The following is a 21,974-nucleotide window of genomic DNA, read 5'->3' as shown; positions in this document are numbered from 1 at the left end:
TGCAGCATCCACATGACTAAAAGCACCATTCTTTTTACACAGACAGAGACATCTTGCATCAGACATCTTTTTTATTGTCATGGTTTATATATAATTTATTTTTTACCCGGAATTGCAATAAATGCAATAAACAATACCAACAAATCAACATGTCTAATGTAAGTTCATGTTAAATTCATTGTTTAAACGGTTTAAATTCGTTCCTCGTCAGATTTCCTGTTTCTTTTAGCTTCTATCTTTCTATCCCTGTAATCCCGTTTCTTTCCCTGTACAGTTCAAGTTTCTGTTTCAGATTTACCTAATGTGACCTGTAAGGACGTAAAACATGGAGTCATTAAGACAACAGGAACTTTTCTATAATTTGTTTATTACTAGCCAAACAGTTTATTCGTAAATGTAAATTCTCAAATATACTTGTTCCAACTGTATCTTAATGGACAGCCTAGTGCCATATTCAATCTAAACAAGCTGTTTTTGATGTTTAATGTTTGCAGTCAGATGTATAAGACCTCTTGCACTGTATTTTTATTTATTTTATTATTGTTAAAGAAAAAAAGTATGACTCAAAATTTTTTGCATTTTTGACATTGTTGAACAATGTATTTTGTATTGCTAGCGTTGATTTAAAAGTAAAGACGATAAACCCCAAAACTTCTTTGTTTCTTCTATAGAGGCAACATTTAAACACGATATTTTTACAATAGCGGCACCTTGTGGAAAGGTCCACATACTGCATTTGTTTTGTACTTTAGTAACGTGAAGCTTTAAATCACTGCTAACTTTAACGAGTGTCTTAAGTTGATAGACAGGTCTCTTTCTAGGACCGAACAACCATGGACAAACAGCATCAACATTTGACAACACTTAAATGTAGTGTTCTCAGTTTGATTATCCAATAGATATGAGTATCAGAACATGTTTCTACACACACACAACACAGTTTTCCACCTTACTTATTAATAATACAGATAGTAGCAGTTAAGTAAATTTTCTTAAAATGCAGATTTTTGTTGTTATATGAGTTATCCTGTAATTAGGGGAACATTTCATGCCCATTTGCTGTGTTTAACGATTGTATTAAGCAACATCCTGAAATGGTGCAAAATAACTCACCAACTGGGTCAAAATTTTACAATATGAAATGATTGTTTATTACACAATCAACTTTGACTTCACAAAAACAGTATACATTTAGAAAGTTGTACTACACTAACAGTGTTGGGATGTAACGGATTACATGTACCAGCGTTATGTAATCAGAGTACAAATTATGAGTAACTGTATTCAGTTATAGTTACTGTTTCAATGAGTGGTAATTGGATTACAGTTACTTTGTTGAAATAAATGGATTATACGGCAGTATGTTCCTGTTTTCACATTTTGGGCTAAACCAGGTCTAAAACCAGGTCTAAAACCAGGACTAAAACCAGGTCTAAAACCAGGTCTAAAACCAGGTCTAAAACCAGGACTAAACAATATGACACTACTAACAGTAGGTGGACATAATTTAAAGCAGTAGTGATCTCATATAAAAATCATTTCTCTATCAATAATATTTTTAAGTATATTATATTATGAGTATATTTTAAGTATTTTTAGTATATTTAAGTAAAGACTGAGCTTTTTATTGTCTTTAAGCAGACTTATCTTATGTTAAGATATTGTAGTCTTTGCTTCTCTACAGTAAACAACTGTCTCTTCATGGAGACTTGGGCTCAATAGACAATTTGAAGACAACCAACAAGAATTTGCAGGATGTGTTTGCTACATTCATGTAGTTTTAAAAAGCATGACAATATCAAGTAATCCAAAGTATTCAGATTGCGTTACTCACTTTAAGTAATTTAATAGATTACATTACAAACTACATTTTGGGGTATGTAATCTGTAATCTGTACGGGAATACATTTTAAAAATAACCTTCCCATCACTGTACACTAATTATTGATTCATAAATTGCGCAGTTCTTGTCAGTGCCTTAAAACTGAAGCATGTGTATGTTCAGTCTATACTCTGCAGTTTAGAAGGACAATTGCCAGTACATTTCCTGGTTAAGCAGAATCCCACAAAAATGGAATGTCAATACTTTCACTTATCCAGAAACAGGGAGTTGAAATTCTTATGTCTGTCTGTCACAAATATGATTCATCCTCATGTTACTCTAACCAGTTTAGTCTTGTAAGACTCTGGTATTTGCGTCATTGGCGCCAGAATTCAAATTTTAGCGGGTTGAGAAGATTTCTTAATTTGGGTACAAGACAAAAACTGCTTCCTCACACCACACTCTGCTGTCAACTTCTGGCATCCTCTGATATTCACAGACAGTCTGATAAGTAAGGATGTAACACATGACAGTATGTAGTTGACAGTGTCTCATACTTACAAAGTATATTATAAAACATAGTGATGTAGTAAAGTGTAAAATATGTCTTTCCCTTTAAACTTTCCCTAGCTCAGAGTTTCCCGCTTCCTCCCCAGAGCTTGACAGAGCAGTGGGTGGAACCAGTCTCCTCCCACAGCTCTCACTCCACTCTTAAGTTTCATTTTTGTCAAACTCCATGTGTCTGTGATCCAGGAGAGATGGCACAGAAAACATTCGACCAAGAAGCCTTTTCCTGCTCCGTGTGTTTGGATCTACTGAAGGATCCTGTGACTATTCCCTGTGGACACAGCTACTGCAGGAACTGTGTCCAACAGCACTGGGACCAAGAGGACGACAAGCAGCTATACAGCTGTCCTGAATGTCGCTTCAGCTTCAGCCCCAGGCCTGTCCTGGGTAAAAACATCATGTTAGCAGGTTTAGTAGAGCAGATGAAGAAGACAGCGCCCCCTGCTGCCCGCTGCTATGCCGGACCTCTGGATGTGTCCTGTGATGTGTGCACTGGGAGGAAGCTGAGAGCTGTCCAGTCCTGTCTGCAGTGTGTGGCCTCTTACTGTGAGCGCCACCTACAGCCTCATCATGAAGCTGCAGCATTTAAGAAACACCAGCTGGTGGAGCCGTCTCACACACTCCAGGAAAACATCTGTACTCAACACGACAAAGTGATGGATCTATTCTGCCGCAGTGACCAACAGAGCATCTGTTACCTCTGCTCTGTGGACCAACATAAGGGTCACGACATAGTGACCTCTGCCTCAGAGAGGGCTCAGAGGCAGGCAGAGCTGCCGGCCAGGAGGGCCCTGCTGCTCCAGAGCCTCCAGCACAAAGAGACAGACCTGAAGAGGCTCCAACAGGAGGCCCAGGACATCAGACGCTCCGCCCAGACAGCAGTGCAGCGCAGCGGGGACAGCTTCACACAGATGGCCCTTCTCCTGGACAAAAGACGCTCTGAAGTGGAGCAGGAGATCCGCTCCCAGGAGCAGACCCAACTGAGCCGAGTCCAAGAGCTCCAGGACCAACTGCAGCAGGACGTGAGGGGGCTGAAGAGGAGCCTCTCTGAGCTGGACACACTGGCCCTCACCCAGGATCATAACCAGTTTATACAGGTCTACACTTCACTGTCCGCACACACACAGAGCACAGAGACACACACCATTCACACAGGGGACCGGAGCTACTTTGAGGAAGTGACCAGAGCTGTGTCCAAGCTCAGAGACACACTCCAGCTCACTGTGGAGAAGAGCCAAACCAACATCTCACCGGCTCCGAGGCCAGTCCAGGTTCTGTTACCAGCTGAGCCCAAGACCAGAGAGGATTTCTTACAATATTTTACACAAATCACTCTGGACCCAAACACAGCTCACACTAGACTGTTTCTGTCTGATGGAAACAGAAGAGCCACAGTTACATGGTTAGCTCAGAACTATGCCAATGATCCAGAACGGTTCAGTCATTTGAGGCAGGTCCTGAGCAGAGAGAGTCTGACGGGCCGCTGTTACTGGGAGGTGGAGTGGAGTGGTTTGGGCGTCCGTATAGGAGTTTCTTACAGGAATATTCCCAGAAAAAGCGACTCAGGTGAATGTGGATTAGGAAACAATAAAAAATCCTGTGCCTTAAACTGCGACAAAACCAGTTATTCCTTTTGGCACAATAAAATCCAGACGCAGGTGCCAGGTCCAGTCTCAGGTCCGGTCTCGTCCAGAATCGGAGTTTACTTTGACCGCAGTGCGATGGTTTTGGCATTTTACAGCATCTCGAAAAGCACCATGAGCCTCCTCTACAGAGTTCACATCACTTTGACCCCGCCTATCTACGTCGGGGTCTGGCTTTACGGGTTTCCTAGAGACACTGTGCATTTCCCTAAACTCAAATAGCAACTTTGTCCTCCAAAATTGTAAAGAATCAATTATGAAATCACAAAGATTACAAGTATTTACATAACAGAATCTGCTGTACCTGTAGTTTAGACCTGTACAAACATGTTCTGAAATGCATGAAATTCTTCTTTTAGTTTAACAGTTTATATTTACGTCTTCTGTCAAGTGTTAATTCTCTTGGACATGTTTAAAATGTGCACTGTACTTATTATCTAACAGAAATTAATGCAATGTTTTCTTTTCAAAATACCAGTTGTTTTAAATATTCATCTTTTTAATTTTTTTCATTTTTCTGTTGCATTTGAATCATGATTATAAAATGTTTTGGGGGAATCACTGCTTATTCAATAGTGGTTTTAGTTTTTGGTTTAAGTTGAGCGACGTTATAATCTTCTTTACACTGTAATTAAAGAAAAAAAAATCAATAAATTCACAAATCTGTTTTCATGTGTCATTATAAAGTGCTTGATTTCCGTGCTCTCTTTGCATTATTCATTCACTACATTTGTTTTCTTGTTCGTTTATAGTCACGTTTGCATTAGTAGTTTTTAGGTTCAAGAATGTGAAGATGTCATAGTCCCATTTCCCGGATGATTATATTGTACTTTACCGTGAAATATCTAAAAGAATGAATGCATAAATCTTGAACTCAATAATTTCTCTTAGTGAGCAGACATTAGGGGTGGGACGAGACATAATTTCCACAAGGCGAGACGAGACTGAGCCCACGAGAACTCTGTGATGTAAGCAGGAGCCGTGTGGTCAGAGCCTAGAGGTCAGCACCAGGGTCTTAAAGTGGACACAAAAAAAAAAAAGAACAAGGAGCCAGAGTAAGGATTTTAAGATGGGAGTGACATGCGCTCTCCTGCTGGTGCGAGTCAGGGGCTCTTGTGTATTCTTGTGAGCTTTAAGCAGTGTCAGAATGTTGTTACCTCCTCACACCTGGAGTTGTTTTGTATTCATTCACACACGTCCCAGTAATCTTTAATTATTAACCTGACTACATTTCTAAAGCCCAGAATGCACTGTTCCACCTTATGATGTCATCAAGAGGTAGTTTTCAAGTTTAAACTGGACTTGGCGATTTTCATTATTCATTCACGTTGAAGACATTACCTGGAACCAGAGAGTTACGAGAGTTAATATTTATATTTTTCAGAAATATACGCTGCCCTACATGTCAAAAATGACTTCATGTCATTTTGTTACCTGGTCCCTGAAGGGTTGACCAGGTTTTGTATTCACCCTGTGTGTCTGTATGTGTGTGTGTGTGTGTGTGTGTGTGTGTCTGTATGTGTGTGTGTGTGTGTCTGTATGTGTATCTGTGTCTCTGTATCTGTCTGCGTGTGTATGTCTGTGTGTGTGTGTGTCTGCGTTTTGTGTGTCTGCGTATGTGTGTGTGTCTGCGTGAGTGTGTGTCTGTGTGTGTTTTGTGTGTCTGTGTGTGTGTGTGTGTGTCTGTGTGTGTGTGTGTCTCTGTGTGTGTGTCTGTGTGTGTGTGTGTGTGTGTCTGTGTATGTGCGTGTGTCTCTGTGTGTGTGTATGTCTGTGTGTGTGTGTGTCAGTCCACAATTCCACCATTTATGGACCGATTGTCACCAAATTTGGTACGTGGGTCAAGCCCCTGTGCCCGATGCCACAAAATTAGTTTGTTGATGATCCGAGGTCTTTTGAGGTCACACGGGTCAATTGAAATGTCACGCTATTATAAAGGATAGGCAGTTTCTGCCATTTCTGAACCATCTGTGGCCTAAAACATTCACCCAATCATCACACAAGTTGGCACACACATAAACGGGGCACACTGGATGTTAAAGGTTGAAACATGGTCAAATATGAGTTTCTGGTCATAACTCTGCAAAGGATAGAGCTAGAGCAACAGGAGTGGTCTCAAAATCTCAGAAAAAGTATTATCTATTTATAATTCTATGCATTTGTATAGTAAAATATTAATAGTTTCCAGATAATCACTAATTATAACTTTCACTTTCAGTGTTTGCCATTAAAATTCTAATTGAAACAAAAATAATTTCAATTTCTTCTTTTTCTGGTGATACACAACACACTGATCTACAGTCACACTACTAACATACACACAACTCATGAAAAATGACATTTTCGTTACACACTAGTAAACACAGACATTCTCATGTGTGACAAATATCACACAAATGTTCATGGGCCTGTACAGACACACACATTGCATTGTGGATATAATGATCATGTAATACTGTATGGGCTGGGCTCCTCATAAACTGCTTCTGTGGTGATGAACTGATCCCACCAATGCCTCATGGTGGACCAGGTTGTTATCTCTGATTGCATTTGTTTGTATTTGAGATCTCCTTAATTATGTGAATAAATTGTCACAGTCCTGCCTTTTTGTTTACTTGTTTTCCCCAGTCCAGTCCATTTCTCAGTCTGTTCCGGTCCTCCTCTTGCCACCTCCCTCCTTTCCCTACAGCTGCCACTCATTCTGTAATCAGCCCAGGCCCAGTCTATATATACTCCCTCTGCTCCCTCAGTCTTTGCCAGATTGTCGACCTGTAAAGACAAACATTCAAGCTCCTGAAAACCCTGTATTACCTGAATCTGTTCTGTTTGTGACCTCTGCAATTCTGTGTTTTCCTGTTTGCTGTCCCTGTTCCTGAGTTTACTCCCAGTCTGTTTTTTTACTCGTAACACCTGGAATTTACAGGTAGCTTTAATAACAAAGCAAGCCAGTCAGTGTATGGGTTTAACAGCCATACGGCAGCTTTTATTTACAAAAAATATTAAAAGGTGCTTTTAAAAAAGGTGAGGATACTACTGCAGGGGTGTGGCTCCACCCTAAAGCTGGGGTGAAGGAGACATGCTATAAAGTGAGAAAACAAACAAGATTAATACTGTAACACAGTGCAGTTAATTAAAAAGATAAAATAAGATAAGATAAAAGTTAAAAGCATACCTCTCTCATCTGGACTGTTAAAACCCTTAAAATAATGTCTACAAAAGTTACAAATTTGTTTTCTAACAAGATTAAAATGTACAAACATTACATTTGTTTGGCTCACCAGAAACAGCCGTGTGTTAGGCCTGCTCAGGAAGAGGAAGTCACCTGGTTCCCCTCTGACCTTTGTAGTCTTTGTGACACCTGTGTCACATGGCAGAGACCACATGATCAGCTACCCTGCCACACTACACTGTAAACAAAATCTTGTCAAATTTACGGTGATAAACTGGCAGCTCTGGTTGCCATTTTTTCACCGTAAAAAATACAGTGACATTGTATATGGCTTCACGGTAAGGTATATTTGTCAATGTCAATGTCAATGTCAACTTTATTTGTATAGCACATTTACAACAACACAAGCTGCCCAAAGTGCTTCACATGCACAATAAAGATAGTAAAATACAGCACAATAAATATGAAAAATATATCTATATAATAATAAAACAAACAAACAAAACAAAAAAAATTAAACATAGCTTATAAAACATTTAATTAGAGTTAAAAGCCGCAGCAAAGAAATGTGTCTTAAGATCAGATTTAAAAATCTCCAGTGATGGAGCAGCTCGAACGTGGAGAGGCAGATTGTTCCATAACTTGGGGGCAGCCACAGCAAAGGCCCTGTCACCCCGAGTTTTCAAACATGACTTTGGGACATTTAATAGCAAACCGCTTTCTGACCTGAGGGGTCTGATTGGAACATAGCGCGATAACAGCTCAGACAGATACTCAGGAGCCAGGCCATTCAGGGATTTAAAAACAAATATTAGAATTTTAAAATTAATCCTGAAAGGAACAGGAAGCCAGTGGAGAGAGGCCAGTACAGGTGTGATATGCTCTCTCTTTCTCGTCCCTGTTACTAAACGAGCTGCAGCATTCTGGACTTGTTGTAAGCGCTGTAAGGAGAGCTGGTCTAGTCCACAATACAGCGAATTACAGTAATCCAGACGAGACATTTATAAACAAGTGAATAAGTCGTTCAAAGTCACTGGCTGGAAGGTAAGCCTTCACTTTACTCAGTATTCTGAGCTGGTAGAAGCTGGCCTTTACCACAGAGGTTATTTGTTTGTCCATTTTGAACAAATTGTCAAAGAATACTCCAAGGTCTCTGACAGAGGAATTCACAAAAGGAGACAGTGCGCCAAGGTTGTGATGTAAAACCAGTGGAGGATTTAGGATTAAAAACCACAATTTCTGTCTTCTTCTCATTAAAAATTAAGAAGTTTTGGGCTAGCCATGATTTCACTTCCTCTAAACAATAGGACAAGCTACTAATGGAGCCAGGGGCAGGTGATAAGGGCAAATAGATTTGCAGGTCGTCAGCGTAAAAATGATAAGACACATTGTGTTTTCTAAGAACTGAGCCTAGAGGCAACAAATAAAGAGAAAAATAATGCAGGACCTAGAATAGATCCTTGTGGAACACCGCAGGTAAGTGGAGCAGAGTTAGATTTATGGGGGCCAAGATGTACTGACAAACATCTGTCTGTGAGATAAGATTTAAACCAGTTAAGTGCTGTGCCTTTAAAACCTGCATATTGTTCCAAGCGGGAGAGTAAAATACAGTGGTCAACAGTATCAAAAGCAGCAGACAAATCTAAAAGAACTAAAATCACAGAGCAACCAGAGTCAACAGTTAAAAGAAGATCATTAAAAACGCGCAGAAGTGCTGTTTCTGTGCTATGAAGTGATTTAAAGCCAGACTGAAACTTTTCAAAAATTCTATTTGAGTCCAAATGTGACTGCATTTGATAATAGACTATTTTCTCAAGAATCTTTGCTAAAAATGGCAGTTTTGAAACTGGCCTAAAATTTGCCAGAATTTTAGGATCCAGGGTGGGTTTCTTTAGATGAGGTTGGACTACAGCCTGTTTGAACGCTCCTGGAACACATCCAGACAAAAGGAGGGCATTTATGATATTTTGAATAAAGGGGCCAACAGCATGAAAAACACTTTTTAGAAAATGGGCAGGAATAGCATCCAGTGGATAGTTAGAGGGTCTTAAACGCTGAACAATATTTGAGAGTTCGTTTAGCGATACAGGCAGAAACTCATTAAAAGTGGCACAACATTCAAAAGTGTTCAAAGAATCATTATATTATATATTTATAACCGTAAAAATAACTGTTAAAAAAATTTCCTTTAAAGATGAATTACTGTTAAAATAACTGTAACATCGTATATGGCTTGATGGTATAACTGTTGAATTCACAGTTTAAAACTGTTGCTTTTACAGTGAATTACTATCTATCTCACATAATGTCTTACCCTATTTTATGGTTATTTCCTGTTAAAACATCATCAGTAATGTAAAACCATTTACTGTATTCTGTGAAAAACAGTATTTTCTGTAAAATTCATTACAGTAGAACTGTATCATAGTTTACAGTATTTTACTGCATACACTGATACAGTAAATTACCAGCAGCTGTGGTTGCAAAAATACAGTCACTACCATTATATAAAATACAGTAGACAGCTATTATATACATAACAGTTTTTCTTATTAAGCCAATGATGTTCATTTTGTCTTCTTATATACTTTAACTTCTTAGGTTTCTTTTTAAAGACAATGCAGTAAAGTGTATTTACCTTGTTGACATGTTTCGGCTGCTAGCTGCAAGCCATCTTCAGAACTGTGACAGTTCTGAAGATGGCAGATGGTAGACAAACTGTGGGAACGTAACTACAGTATTCCGCGCCCTGTCTTCCTGGGAGGGTGGGAAAGTAAAAAAATCACATACTGGCCGTATTATTACCATATTACACAGGGGTTACAACTCATGTGACTCGATTATATAAATCATGCATGAGCAATAAAACAATTTTTAATTAACATTGATTGCAGTGGAGTAATTATTTGGAGAGACAAATGCACATTTTACAACTTTTACATAAATAAAATAGAGTAAATAAATACTATTAATATGTCTTCACACATATCAGGCACTGGCTTCTTGTAACAAAACCGCACCGTGAGAACAGCACCATGAGAACAGCACCGTGAGATAGCTGCTCATTTTAGCGGCATTCAGTACAATGTTTAAAGCTAACTTGAAAATTTTACAGTACAAAAAAAATGTACAAATCTCAAAATTAGCACACCACAATACATCCACTACATGTGAAAACACTGTTATCAACATGTGCTTTTGTATTTATGCTAAAAGTACGTTGTTTTTGTGAAATATATTCTTTTCAACCCAGACAGAACTCACCCTCTGCAGTCTCCAATGGTCTACTGATTTATTATAAAATTCACATATAAATTATAATGAAACCTAAAATACAACCAGGAAATAATAAAAATAAATGCATTTTTAACTAGAATAAGAGTCACGGTGGACAGGTGGGGCTTTCTTTTGTCTAATATAATTCCACACGATAAGCAGCCTAATATTAACCTGGAAAAATTGAAACAACAGATAAAGGAAGAGTGAAGAGGAATACTATATATACTGATAAAATGCAATCAGATGTTACCTTCCAAACAAAGAGTTGTCTGTTCTCTTCTCTTCACAAATTCGAACTGCAGTTTCTTTGAGATCATCTCTCAAAGCATGTTCCTGTTCACCACATTGATTCTATCTTTTCCTTTTCCAAGTTGAAATAGAACATCCTTGTTAGAACAGTTGTCTTGTTTAATATGTCTCCTTGATGATGACGAACCACAGAGGCCTGTGGTCTGTTTTGTGCCATACACTGTCTGTGGAAGCCTTTATGTACATGTTACAAATGTAAAAAATTAAGTTTTGGTCTGTTTTTTGTTTTAAGGTAATTTAATGAGTATACTGTGTATAATACAGTAATATACTATTTTTAATTTTACACTGATACTGTTGCAATTTCAGTTTTTCACCCAACATATAATAGAAATAGGGTCTAATGGTGAGTTGGAGTCCTGGTTAACATGTCATGATACATAAGTGTTTAAATTGTTGGAAGTCCTGTAGTGAACAGTTATTATTTTGAATCTAACTTGACAAGTTTCCTTTTAGTAACTGTTATGTCACAGTAATGTTGACACTAGAGAAGAGAGAAGATACCACCAGTGAACTGCATAGGTTTATTAGTTGTTTTATATAGACACATTCAATTTCTAATGTATTGATAATCAAACTTAACTAAGATAATAATAATGTCTACATCAAAAACAGAACAAAGTAGTCTTGGGACAAAATGTAAAAAAAATAAAATAAAGTCATTCAACAGTTATACATATGGCATGTCCAGATTACACATTTTGAAGTATGATATATTTTTGAAGAAAATATATATAATTAATGATAAGACTGAAACTAATTTATGCCACTAAAACTACTGTAAATTAGAATAAAGTTACAAAAACACAAACTGCAATAAATCTATATTATGAACAGGATTTTTTTAACAACAACAAAATAGTGGAAAAGCGCTTAATTCTATCCAGTTAAGTTAAATTAAAAAAACATTTTCCACATTTTTCTTTTGAAAGGCTTTACAGATTTTTAGTTGAAACAACCTTTGGGCTTGAGAAACAGGCAGATGCAAAACACAAATCACAAGGGCAACAGTACATTCAAAGGGAGAAATGTTCATTGAGGGACCATAAAGGTGCAGAGGATCACCAGTGGGCAGTGCAACAGCAGTACTCCAGCTATCCACTGCAAATGAGGAGGCACTCAAGGCTTGACTGTCCTTTGATGGGCCACTGCTGCTCAGCTCCAGCAGCAATGGCCTTTCCACAACAGGCCGCTCAATGTCCATGCGGTCCATAGCAGCAGCAGTCTTCTCCTGCTCCTCATCCTGTGTGCCACCAGCGCTCTCACTGGTCAGCTCGGTGTCGGCGGCAAGGTGGGGCATTTGAGGGCCGTGCCCCCCTAGCGGCCACTGGTGCCTCACCCCCCAGCACAGGCCGTTATTATTACTATTTAAAAATGATTTTGATTGGCGCATTTCACTTCGGGCTGAGGGGACAAACTTTACAATATCACAGTCTCTGCTTATTTAGTGTAGTGTGATTGGACAACTGTTCTGTCACGTCACGTCACGTCAACCTGCTGCGTCAACAAGTAGCTGCTTCACGATTAGCGGCAGCTGCTACTTTAGCCTATAGCTCCACACAGGAAATGGCGAGGACAGAGTCAAAGACACACTGACAGACCCTCCGCCGGGACCCGGGACTGTCGCCGCCCGGACTCGGGACAGTCTCTGCCGGGACTGGGGCAGTTGCCACCGGGCCGGGGCTCTCGCGGCCGCCGCCGGGGCCTTCACCTTGTGAACAACTAAATGATTAATTGAAAGAATAATCACAAGATGAATTGATCACCAAAATAACTTTTAGTTGCAACCTTGGCAGATTCCCACCAGTCACGTAGTGTTAAATATTTAATATTATAAATATACTGTTAATACTCTACACAATAAGGATACATTTAGATTACTTTATTTATTTCAGATTCAAGAGATTTTATTGTCATTTTCATATGAAGCAATAGTTTAGAGCATCAAACACTGCATTAGTTTTGATGTGAAGCACAATAGTACAGGTGTAAAACCCCACCCAATAACCCCTGAAGTACTAACTCCAGTGTAAACATTAGCACAGTAAGGATATTCAGGGCAGCACATATATAATAATGCAACAGTGCAAAGTCCAGGTCACTGATATTTTATTGGTGGATGTGGTTATTGTCCATGGGAGAAAGGCAGAGAGGGAAAGGGGGCAGTGTTCAGCAGCCTCACAGCCGGGGGATACAGGCTGTTGGTCAGTCTGGTTGTTCTGGTGTCTATGGACCTGTACTTTCTAACTGAGGGCAGCAGGTGGAAAAGGTGATGAGTAGGCTGGTGCCGGTGACGCAGACCACGGGTCACATAGATGCTACTGATCTGTGGGAGAGTTGTCCCAGTGACTTTCCCCGCTGTTTTTACCACCCGCTGGAGAGTGTGTAGGTTGGCCTTAGTGCAGCAGGAGAACCACACAAAAAATCCAGATGTCAGAACACTTCAGATGGCACAGTTGTAGAAGTTCCTCATTAGTGCACTGGGGATGTTGGCGCTCCTCAGTTTCCTCAAGTAGTAAGGCATTGTTGGGCCTCCCCACAGCTCAGGCAGTGTGAATGCCTCAGGACAGGTCCTCAGTCATGGTCACCCTCTCTACTACCTCAGTGCCGACACAGAGAGTTTGATGGTTGTTTTGCCCATTTTAGTTGAAGTCCACAATAATCTGCTTGGTTGTCACCATGAGGCCAGATGTCACACATCGTTCCTGTAGTCCATCTCATCATCACTGTCCTTTTTCTCCAGGGGCGTAGTCTTCTATATGAGCTTCATCATTTGTTTTTGAGTCCTCCAAAAACCATTTGTCTCTTTTTGTTCCTCCATTAAATCCACAGGTCCAGTGTGCTCCTCAGCACCTGCACAGTTACAATATAACACAGGGATCAGACAGTAAAAATCTTGTTATAAAACCTGCAAAGATTTAGTATAGGTTCTTTTCTCTCACCACTGTTGGAGTTTCTTGTTCCTCTGGAGATCTTCATCAGCAGTGATGCTTCAGTTTTGATTAGACTGGAACTTCAGAGTAACAGCAGATTACACAGACTGAAGGCCTTCTCCCTTGTGTTGGGCCAAGTCTCTTATTGGACCAGGCCTCGATCACCTCTTCCTCTCATGTGGCTGAGAGCATCTGACGGGTCACACTCCAGAAAAGTTTTATGGATCCTAAAACACAAGTTTAGTGTAACTTTTACATTCTACTTTATTACCCAGATTTAAATTATTTTCAGATAATAACTTACAGAAGTCTGTGGATCATCTGACTGGAGCGAGACAAGCCACTGCAGCTGTATACGTCTCAGCAGAGCTGGCAATGACTGTGGCTCCTAAAAGTGCAATAAAAGTACAAAACTCATTATTTATCATTATTTCATTAATTCTCTCATTTCTCAGAATACCTTGTGTTCCAACGTTACGATCAGGACTCCCTCTGGTGGTTAACTGCACTTTGTGGACGACACCATGGACAGTTCCATCAGCGACACGCCTTTCTTTTAAAAGTGAACAAAGGTCTTTAGTAATTAATACAAATATTACGTTAGTATTGGTCTTTACTCACCAGGACACGATGGATCTGACTGGAACATATTTCTGGACATATATATAATAAGACATCAACTTACACAGCGGCCCGCCCCCCCCAATCAAAGCCCTTTTAATGGAACTAGGGAGAAAGCCTTAAGTGTGCATCTACACTCCTTCTGTGTAATTCATCCACAAATATTAGAGCGATGCACTTTGGTTTAGGCCCTCGTTTGAATGAACAACCATCCTGAAAAACAGAGGCTTTTGCGTACCAATGCGCTGTGCAAAAAAGCAAGTACAGTGTTTTATCTTGTAAACACACAGTTAAAATTCACCTTAAACAGGAGAAGTAGGGAGTGTCCCACCAACCGACAAGTTAGTGAACAAACCAAGTCTCCACATCTTACAAATCAGTATAAAGTAAAAGTACAGTCTCCACAGAGACTGTTTACAGGAGTATAACGTTACAATATAGTACACATTTGTATACTATTTGTAGTACAAGGTATTCAGAAAACAACAAATTAAATGGGAGAATTAAGGAGTGTCCCACCAACTGAAAACTTAGTGAACAAACCCAGATCTCCACATATTACAAATTATTATAAAGTAAAAGAAAATGTACAGGTTACAGAAAGACATAATGCCACGTAGATACACATGCATTGTAAACAGTTTAATTCTAAATACCATGGTTGTGCTAATTCTGCATTTTAAACTTAAATTACAATTACTGGGAAAAAAAAAAAAAAAAGAGAGAAACTTAGTGTCCCACTAATTCTCTAGTGAATGGACAAACACAAGTCTCCACATCTGTTTACAGGAGTAAAACATAACAATATAGTACACATTTGTTCATTTGTGTACTACTTGTAGTACAATGTAGTCATAAAACAACAACTCGAACGAGAGAATTAGGGAGTGTCCCACCAACCGACAAGTTAGTGAACAAATCTAGGTCTCCACGTCTTACAAATTATGAAAAATAAAAAAACAAAACTACAAAAAAAGACAAACTGACTGCCTGACAACTAACTGTTGAATGAGCAGACAAAAACAAATCTCCTAATGAAGACAGGGAAATGTTTCCTCCAATGAGGGATTTCATTGTAAGTATATTTAAATTGATTTTAAGTTTTTAAAAATTGTATTAAATTTTATTTTTTTTAGGTATTTTAAAAATAATATTAATGAGTTAGTTAACCCTCCTATGACCAGAGTGGAACTAGCTCAAAGTAAATTCAAGGCAAGGTGTACTATACAGGAAACTACAAATAAGCATCAGATTGACTTTTTTCTCAATTAGAATTTAGTCACTGAGCACATTTAGATAATTTGTTCATGCTATGTCTGTTACGTTCCTACATAGTTTTCCTTCCCTTTCAACACACAAACAAACACAGCAAACAAACACAGCAAACGAGCGGGAATCGCACCAGCGACCCCACTACCTTCTCACCTCTAACCCACCTATGCCCAGAGTAGAATGCGAGGCGTAATATGCAGGACATCTGTGACATTGTAGCTTAAATTATGTTTATCTATTACTATTTACTTACTGATCATGTTTAACTTTTTTTTTTTTTTTGCTTATAAGACTTTTCAAGATTTTAGAAATCCTACATACTATTCCTTGCTTTCTCTTTTTTTTTTTTTTTTTTTTGAAACACACAAAAGATGAAAAATTATTTTGGCATGCAAAGCTACTACTACTACTGCTTAACACACAGCTGAGATAATAAATTGAAAAACTATGTACAAGTGAAATCGGCAGTGTTAAAGGTGGTAAATGTTGCCGAAATGATGTTACAAAGCCCAGAGTCTCAGAGACGGAATTCAGTCATCGTCCGAGTCAGGGTATGGGGGCAGGGGGCGGAAGTACCATGACAAACCTGCAGACGTCCCAGAAGATGTGGAGGGGACGGGCTCTGGGGAACTGGAGGAAGGACGCGGCCTCTTGGAACTGGGGTCTCCCTCTTCATCCGCATCTTCATCTCTGTGGCGCTTGGATCCACCGAGAGGCAGGACGTCCAGAGCAAGGCCCACAGGGGGAGGGAAAGGAGCAGGATGGCAGGAGGGCGCAGGAAGCACAGCAGCGGGAGAAGACGGGCGATGCTCCTCTTCAACGCTGGGACTGGGCGCAGGAGAAGGGCTCTCTGCTCGCTGCTGAGCAAAGGGGGTCGGGGGACGATCTCTCACATTCCCAGCTTGAGCAGGACGGGCCGCCTGGCGCCAGTCGGCCCAGAACTCCTCCGGAGGGAAAACCTGGTCGTCATCTTCTCCCTCCACGTCAACATCATCTTCCTCTGAGAGACTTGAGTAGCCAGAGTCTACGTCATCCTCCTCCTCCTCCTCTTCTTCACTCCAGTCCTCTTCCTCATCATCATCCTCTTCCTCTTCCTCTTGTCCAAACACGTCCTCTCGCCGAGGAGGGGAGAAACGAGCAAGAACAAAAGGTATACTTACCTGCACCTCACCTGCGTCGTCCTCGCCTGGCGAGGAGCCGGCAGCAGGAGGGTCCCCTGGAGCGTCCCGCGGATCCGGAGTCACTGCAACATTTTACAACATTAACAAGTTGTTCCATACAAAGCCAGACAAATTTTTACACACAAGTCATTGTACAGAATTGTAAAAACAGGGAAAGACCAGAGCTGCTGGTCAGTGCAATATATTAGCCTATAACTACTTTTCCTTGGCTCACGTCCTGAATTACAGACTTACCAGCAAGGTTTTAGGTATAAATACAGGCCTACAGTTTTTGTACAAGACTCTAAACACAGAGGTCTGTCTGGCTTCTCTTGCACAAGTCCACAGTGCATCTGCCAGTGTGCAGTGCACCTCAGTAATCCCATTCATCCCTAAAACTCGAGTAAAACTCAACCAAAACCTCATAACATGATCTCTTTCAATATAAAATGTACATCTCTGTAAATATTCTAGTGGAGAATCTTTGGCTGGGTGCCATTTTTTTATTTTTTTTTTCCAAAAATGATCTAAAACACTGAATTTCGACACCTACACACTAAACTGTCCTGTCAACCTCCAAGCGCTATTACAGTTTAAATGTCCATCGATTTGAGCTACCCGAGGCAGAAGATTTGCGACAGAATACCTATGTTAGATGATTGAATAGTTTGGATTTAATATTTGATTTTATCATCATCATTTTCATTCCATCTATTTTATTTTGCTTCCATGTGTAGAAAACATTGTAAATTTGTTTAGAAAGCTGCTGAATAAATAAAACTCAGTTGCATAGAATTGTCCCATCTTTATTGTCCCCAGGATCACAAAGGTCAGTTATGCTATCTCTAGTGGATGCAGTATTTGGGAGAAGATAGTAGGACTGTCCAGATAAGCTACCTCGACCCATATTCATACAAACAAGTAAATAATGTTGATTCTACAGTGGGAGCATTATTCAGTTGGCCTAAATTGGCCTGTCGATATGTGCTACCTTTAGTCGGAGCCCTATTTGATAGCATAATACAACTGTCGAATATTCATACGCATATTCATAAAGATGAGTTGAAATGTACATGACTTAGGTATAAGTGTGATCACCGTGTGCAAACAGCGGCGACCCATAACAACGGCGGCCCATATCAACAGCGGCAGTTTTCCAGAAAATACTTTGATAACTTTTTACTTTGTACCCATACCAAGAAAAATAGGCCCCTTTTACCAGTTATTATTACAACCACAGTAAGTAATCGTGAAAGTCATAACCTCTCAAATGAAGCGGTTTCATATTCGACCTATGATACCATTTTACCCTAACCCGAGTAGAAATAGCCATGCGTGGATAAAATGGTTGACAACATGTAGCATTTAGTTCATTTTATCTATCTTCACGAAGATTTCAGTGATCTGTCTTACCTCCAGGGAAGAGGTCCAGGCGGGCAACAGGGCGAGCCATGGTTGACTTGAGTTGAGTTGCAAACCTTGAAAAGAGTTAACAAAGTAGGATTAGAAAGTGTGCTGATGCCCAAAGTGTATTTTTTTTTTTTCAAGAAATATTGGTATTAAGGAATCTCAAAGTGTATTTTACCAGCAGCAGCGATATTGCGTGAAATCTCTCACTCTAGCGTTCAAGTGAAAACAGACCGATTTAAAAGATGCAGCGCTTTATATAGTCCCCGCGCCTGGACGTTGCTATGGCGCCGACGCACGGACGTGTCTCTCACGTTCACCGGGTTTAGGAACAAGAAACTTTAACTTCACCTAAAGTGTAATCTTATCCGCGGTGTCGGCGGCAAGGTGGGGCATTTGAGGGCCGTGCCCCCCCTAGCGGCCACTGGTGCCTCACCCCCCAGCACAGGCCGTTATTATTACTATTTAAAAATGATTTTGATTGGCGCATTTCACTTCGGGCTGAGGGGACAAACTTTACAATATCACAGTCTCTGCTTATTTAGTGTAGCGTGATTGGACAACTGTTCTGTCACGTCACGTCAACCTGCTGCGTCAACAAGTAGCTGCTTCACGATTAGCGGCAGCTGCTACTTTAGCCTAAAGCTCCACACAGGAAATGGCGAGGACAGAGTCAAAGACACACTGACAGACCCTCCGCCGGGACCCGGGACTGTCGCCGCCCGGACTCGGGACAGTCTCTGCCGGGACTGGGGCAGTTGCCACCGGGCCGGGGCTCTCGCGGCCGCCGCCGGGGCCAGGGCAGTCGCTCGCTGCTCTATCCGCCTTTGCCCGCTCGTTTCTGGGTGTAAAAGTTTGACCTGAGCGTAGCGCGCAGAGGCATAATTCTACCTGGTGTCCTGGTGCTGATATGGACTGACCGTAACTTTCACATTTAAGTGGGAAGTGGGATTAAGACTAATTTTACAACCATCTTGTGCACTCGGCTCCTGGACCTCGCGTCACGGACCAGTTACATCTCTTCATATTGGACAATGAGACTTTTGTAGACAGAACCAGTGGGACAGTGGATAGAGGAAACATTCTGCTTCAGTCTCTGGAGAAGGTAAGAGGCTGGTTTTCATTAGTTTGCGGCAAATCTGAACATGAAGCCTCACAGGTAAAGAGTGTTATAGTGTTAATAGTGTTATAATAGTTAAATAGTGCGTAAAGTTAATGAGCTCGCGGGTGCGATGGAGCTGCTCTGGTTGTTCTGTCGTGTGCTGTAGGAGCGGCATCTGTGTTCATGTTGTGATCGTAGCCTCTTATTGTAGTTTTGCTGACGTTGTTGGGTCTGGGTGTGAGCGGCGTGTTACGTTGTGTTGTTGCGTAAAGTTTGCGCTTGGCTGTTCATTGTGCTCTGATCGATATTGTTCAGCCAATAGTAACCAAAATGTCTGTTTCTGGTATTTGTTATAATACTATAGACTAGATATATAATACATATATTGTTAGTAATATATATTTATAATTTTGGCCTAGGTGCCCCTCCCAAAAATTATACCACCAGCTGCCACTGGTCCTGTTTTAGTCCTGGTTTAGTCCCGGTCCCTCAAGTCTCAGGTCTCTATAAGACAGTACTGGACGGCGCACCCTCGCGTACCACGCACACTACAGCCCTGGTGCTGTCCGATGCGTGGCTATTTCTTGCCCGATTGCTTCTTTCAGTGATGTTGTTCAGGGGTGTTTTTGACGAGGCTGTTGTTTAATGTTTACAACCAGTGGCAGGCCTTATTGTTTTTTTTAATAAACCTCAACCTTTTATTATTGTCTTGTGTGCGTATCGTCTACCTTACAGCCTCAACAACTATTGCAGCTAATAATAATAATTTTAATAAAATAATGATAAAAATAACAACAACACATAATTAACCTAATACCGTTAAAGAAAAACGTGTTTGATAGCATTTCTGCTTTGTATGACTCCACCGCGTTAAAATATTTCTGAAATGGCAGTGCCCCCCCTGCTGGTGACCCACGCCCCTCCAGTAGATGTGCTCTGACGCCGACTCTGGGTCAGCTTGTGACTCACTTGCACTTTGCAAAGTACTGTCCCTGTTGAGCCGCTCTTCGCCTCTGATGCTGCCGGTAGACGATGCCGAGGTTCTCACGGCGCAGTTTCTCTTTTAGATCTAAAGGACAACTATCACAGTTCTCTGGTTTTGGGTGTTTTTCAGGCAGACACGACCCTTGGGAAAGCTCAAACTCCTCTACATTGACACATGCGGATACATCTGCAAGTTTGGCATTGCTCTTTAGAGTAATGGGTTTGTCAGACAAGTTGGTTAGTTTCATAGGTACCCAATGATCGCCCCATAGTGGTGTAACTATTCGACCAACCACAATGTTACGTGGCATTGCCTTGGAAGTGGTGGGCTCAACAATAACTGTACTGCCAGGGGATATGGGCACATTTTTCGGCAGCTTAGCCCAGACCAGATGTTCTTGCCTGGCCATCAGTGTGACGGACTGCCGCAGTTTAACTGTCCCAATCTTATCTGGAAGCTCATCTACTTGCCACAGGGTAGAGTTCACCATAAGATCCAAAAACTGCTCACACCCCGGGGAGAGGCTGCCACTAGAAACAAGGCGCACATAGACACTGGTTACTTTGAGTTGACGCATTAAATATCTGATGACATTGGTGCCTATTATCAAATCATCCCACTGCCCAGGAACTACAAGAACTGGCACAATACAGCTTTGTCCGTACAACTGTGTCTCAATATCATACATGCACTTAGGCTTACTCAATGTCCCACCACAACCTACGAGCACAATCTCACGGTTCAACGGAATGGGGTCTGAAAGTGGCATTTTGCTCAATATCTCTGACTCTGCTTTTTCACTGAGAGTACAAGCCATCGATCACGAATCTAGCATTCCCTTCATTTCCAGAGTGTTATTGACTTTAACAGAAGTGTAAAACAGCTCGTCATATGGGCCCACTCTCTGAGTATTTTGTATTATGACTTTAGCACCAGCCGGTGCTTCAGCGCATGCTTTGGCATAGTGTTGTTGAATTTCACCATTGAGGGTATCATCTTCACAGCCCACACATCCCCTCTCCCAATGCAGGCCAGTTAGTTTAATGGCTGGGTGTTCTGCTGAGAGGATGTGCCCATTTTTTGTTTGGGCTTAACATTAGGGCAATCTTTCTTAATGTGATTTGGCTGGAAGCATGCTAAACACAAGCGCTTTTGTCGGCAATGTGCAAGGGTGGAGTGCTTGGGGGACTGACAAACTCTGCATGAGCGTCTCTGGAAGTAGTCAGGTTTGATTGTATCAGACACAGCATGGTTATTTTGGGACAGAGTGCGGTCGAAAAGGCTCACTAGCATTTTTAGACATTCCTCATTACAAGATGACTTTGAGCTCTCATTTTGTTTGACTGGCTGTACATGACTTACAGGTTAGAGGGGGCTGGGCTCAGGTGTTTGTGCATGAACAGTGACAGGCTGTGGGCGTTTGGGCTTACATAGAGTGAGCTCTTTTCTCTCTGTCTGGTAACGGTCAATGTGCTCAGTCCATTTGTCTGGAGTTTTGAATCTGAAAACAGCAGCAAGCGAGGAATCAGGGCAATACTTTACAAACATCATGGCTGCTTCATGACACAGGTCAGTCATAGTTCTCCCCAGCCTTTTCAAACCCTCTTCAGCGGCATCTACAGCTTTATTTAACCGTAGCCAGTACTCGACAGGAGCCTCACCTGGCATTGGGACTGTACGGTAGAAATCGGCCATTGGCATGCAT

The 21,974-nt window shown here is 41.0% G+C and overlaps 1 protein-coding gene across 1 annotated transcript; it reads left to right on the top strand.

Moving 5' to 3' along the window:
- The first annotated feature begins 2,562 nt into the window (after positions 1-2,562).
- Positions 2,563-4,699, top strand: LOC110162924 (E3 ubiquitin/ISG15 ligase TRIM25-like). Its single transcript, XM_020927836.2, has one exon. It carries the CDS (start codon positions 2,581-2,583, stop codon positions 4,252-4,254), a length of 1,674 nt encoding a protein of 557 aa, XP_020783495.2. The 5' UTR covers positions 2,563-2,580; the 3' UTR covers positions 4,255-4,699.
- Positions 4,700-21,974: the final 17,275 nt, after the last annotated feature.

This window comes from Boleophthalmus pectinirostris, unplaced genomic scaffold (genome assembly GCF_026225935.1).
Source record: "Boleophthalmus pectinirostris isolate CB_2022bp ecotype Guang Dong unplaced genomic scaffold, ASM2622593v1 HiC_scaffold_1, whole genome shotgun sequence".
Lineage (NCBI taxonomy): Eukaryota > Metazoa > Chordata > Actinopteri > Gobiiformes > Gobiidae > Boleophthalmus > Boleophthalmus pectinirostris.
The sequence above is the reverse complement of the archived record's forward strand: the minus strand, read 5'-3'. Positions and strand labels throughout refer to the sequence as shown.

Excerpts from the sequence above, each read along its gene's own strand:
- LOC110162924 (XM_020927836.2), top strand. The coding sequence starts at position 2,581 with ATGGCACAGAAAACATTCGACCAAGAAGCCTTTTCCTGCTCCGTGTGT.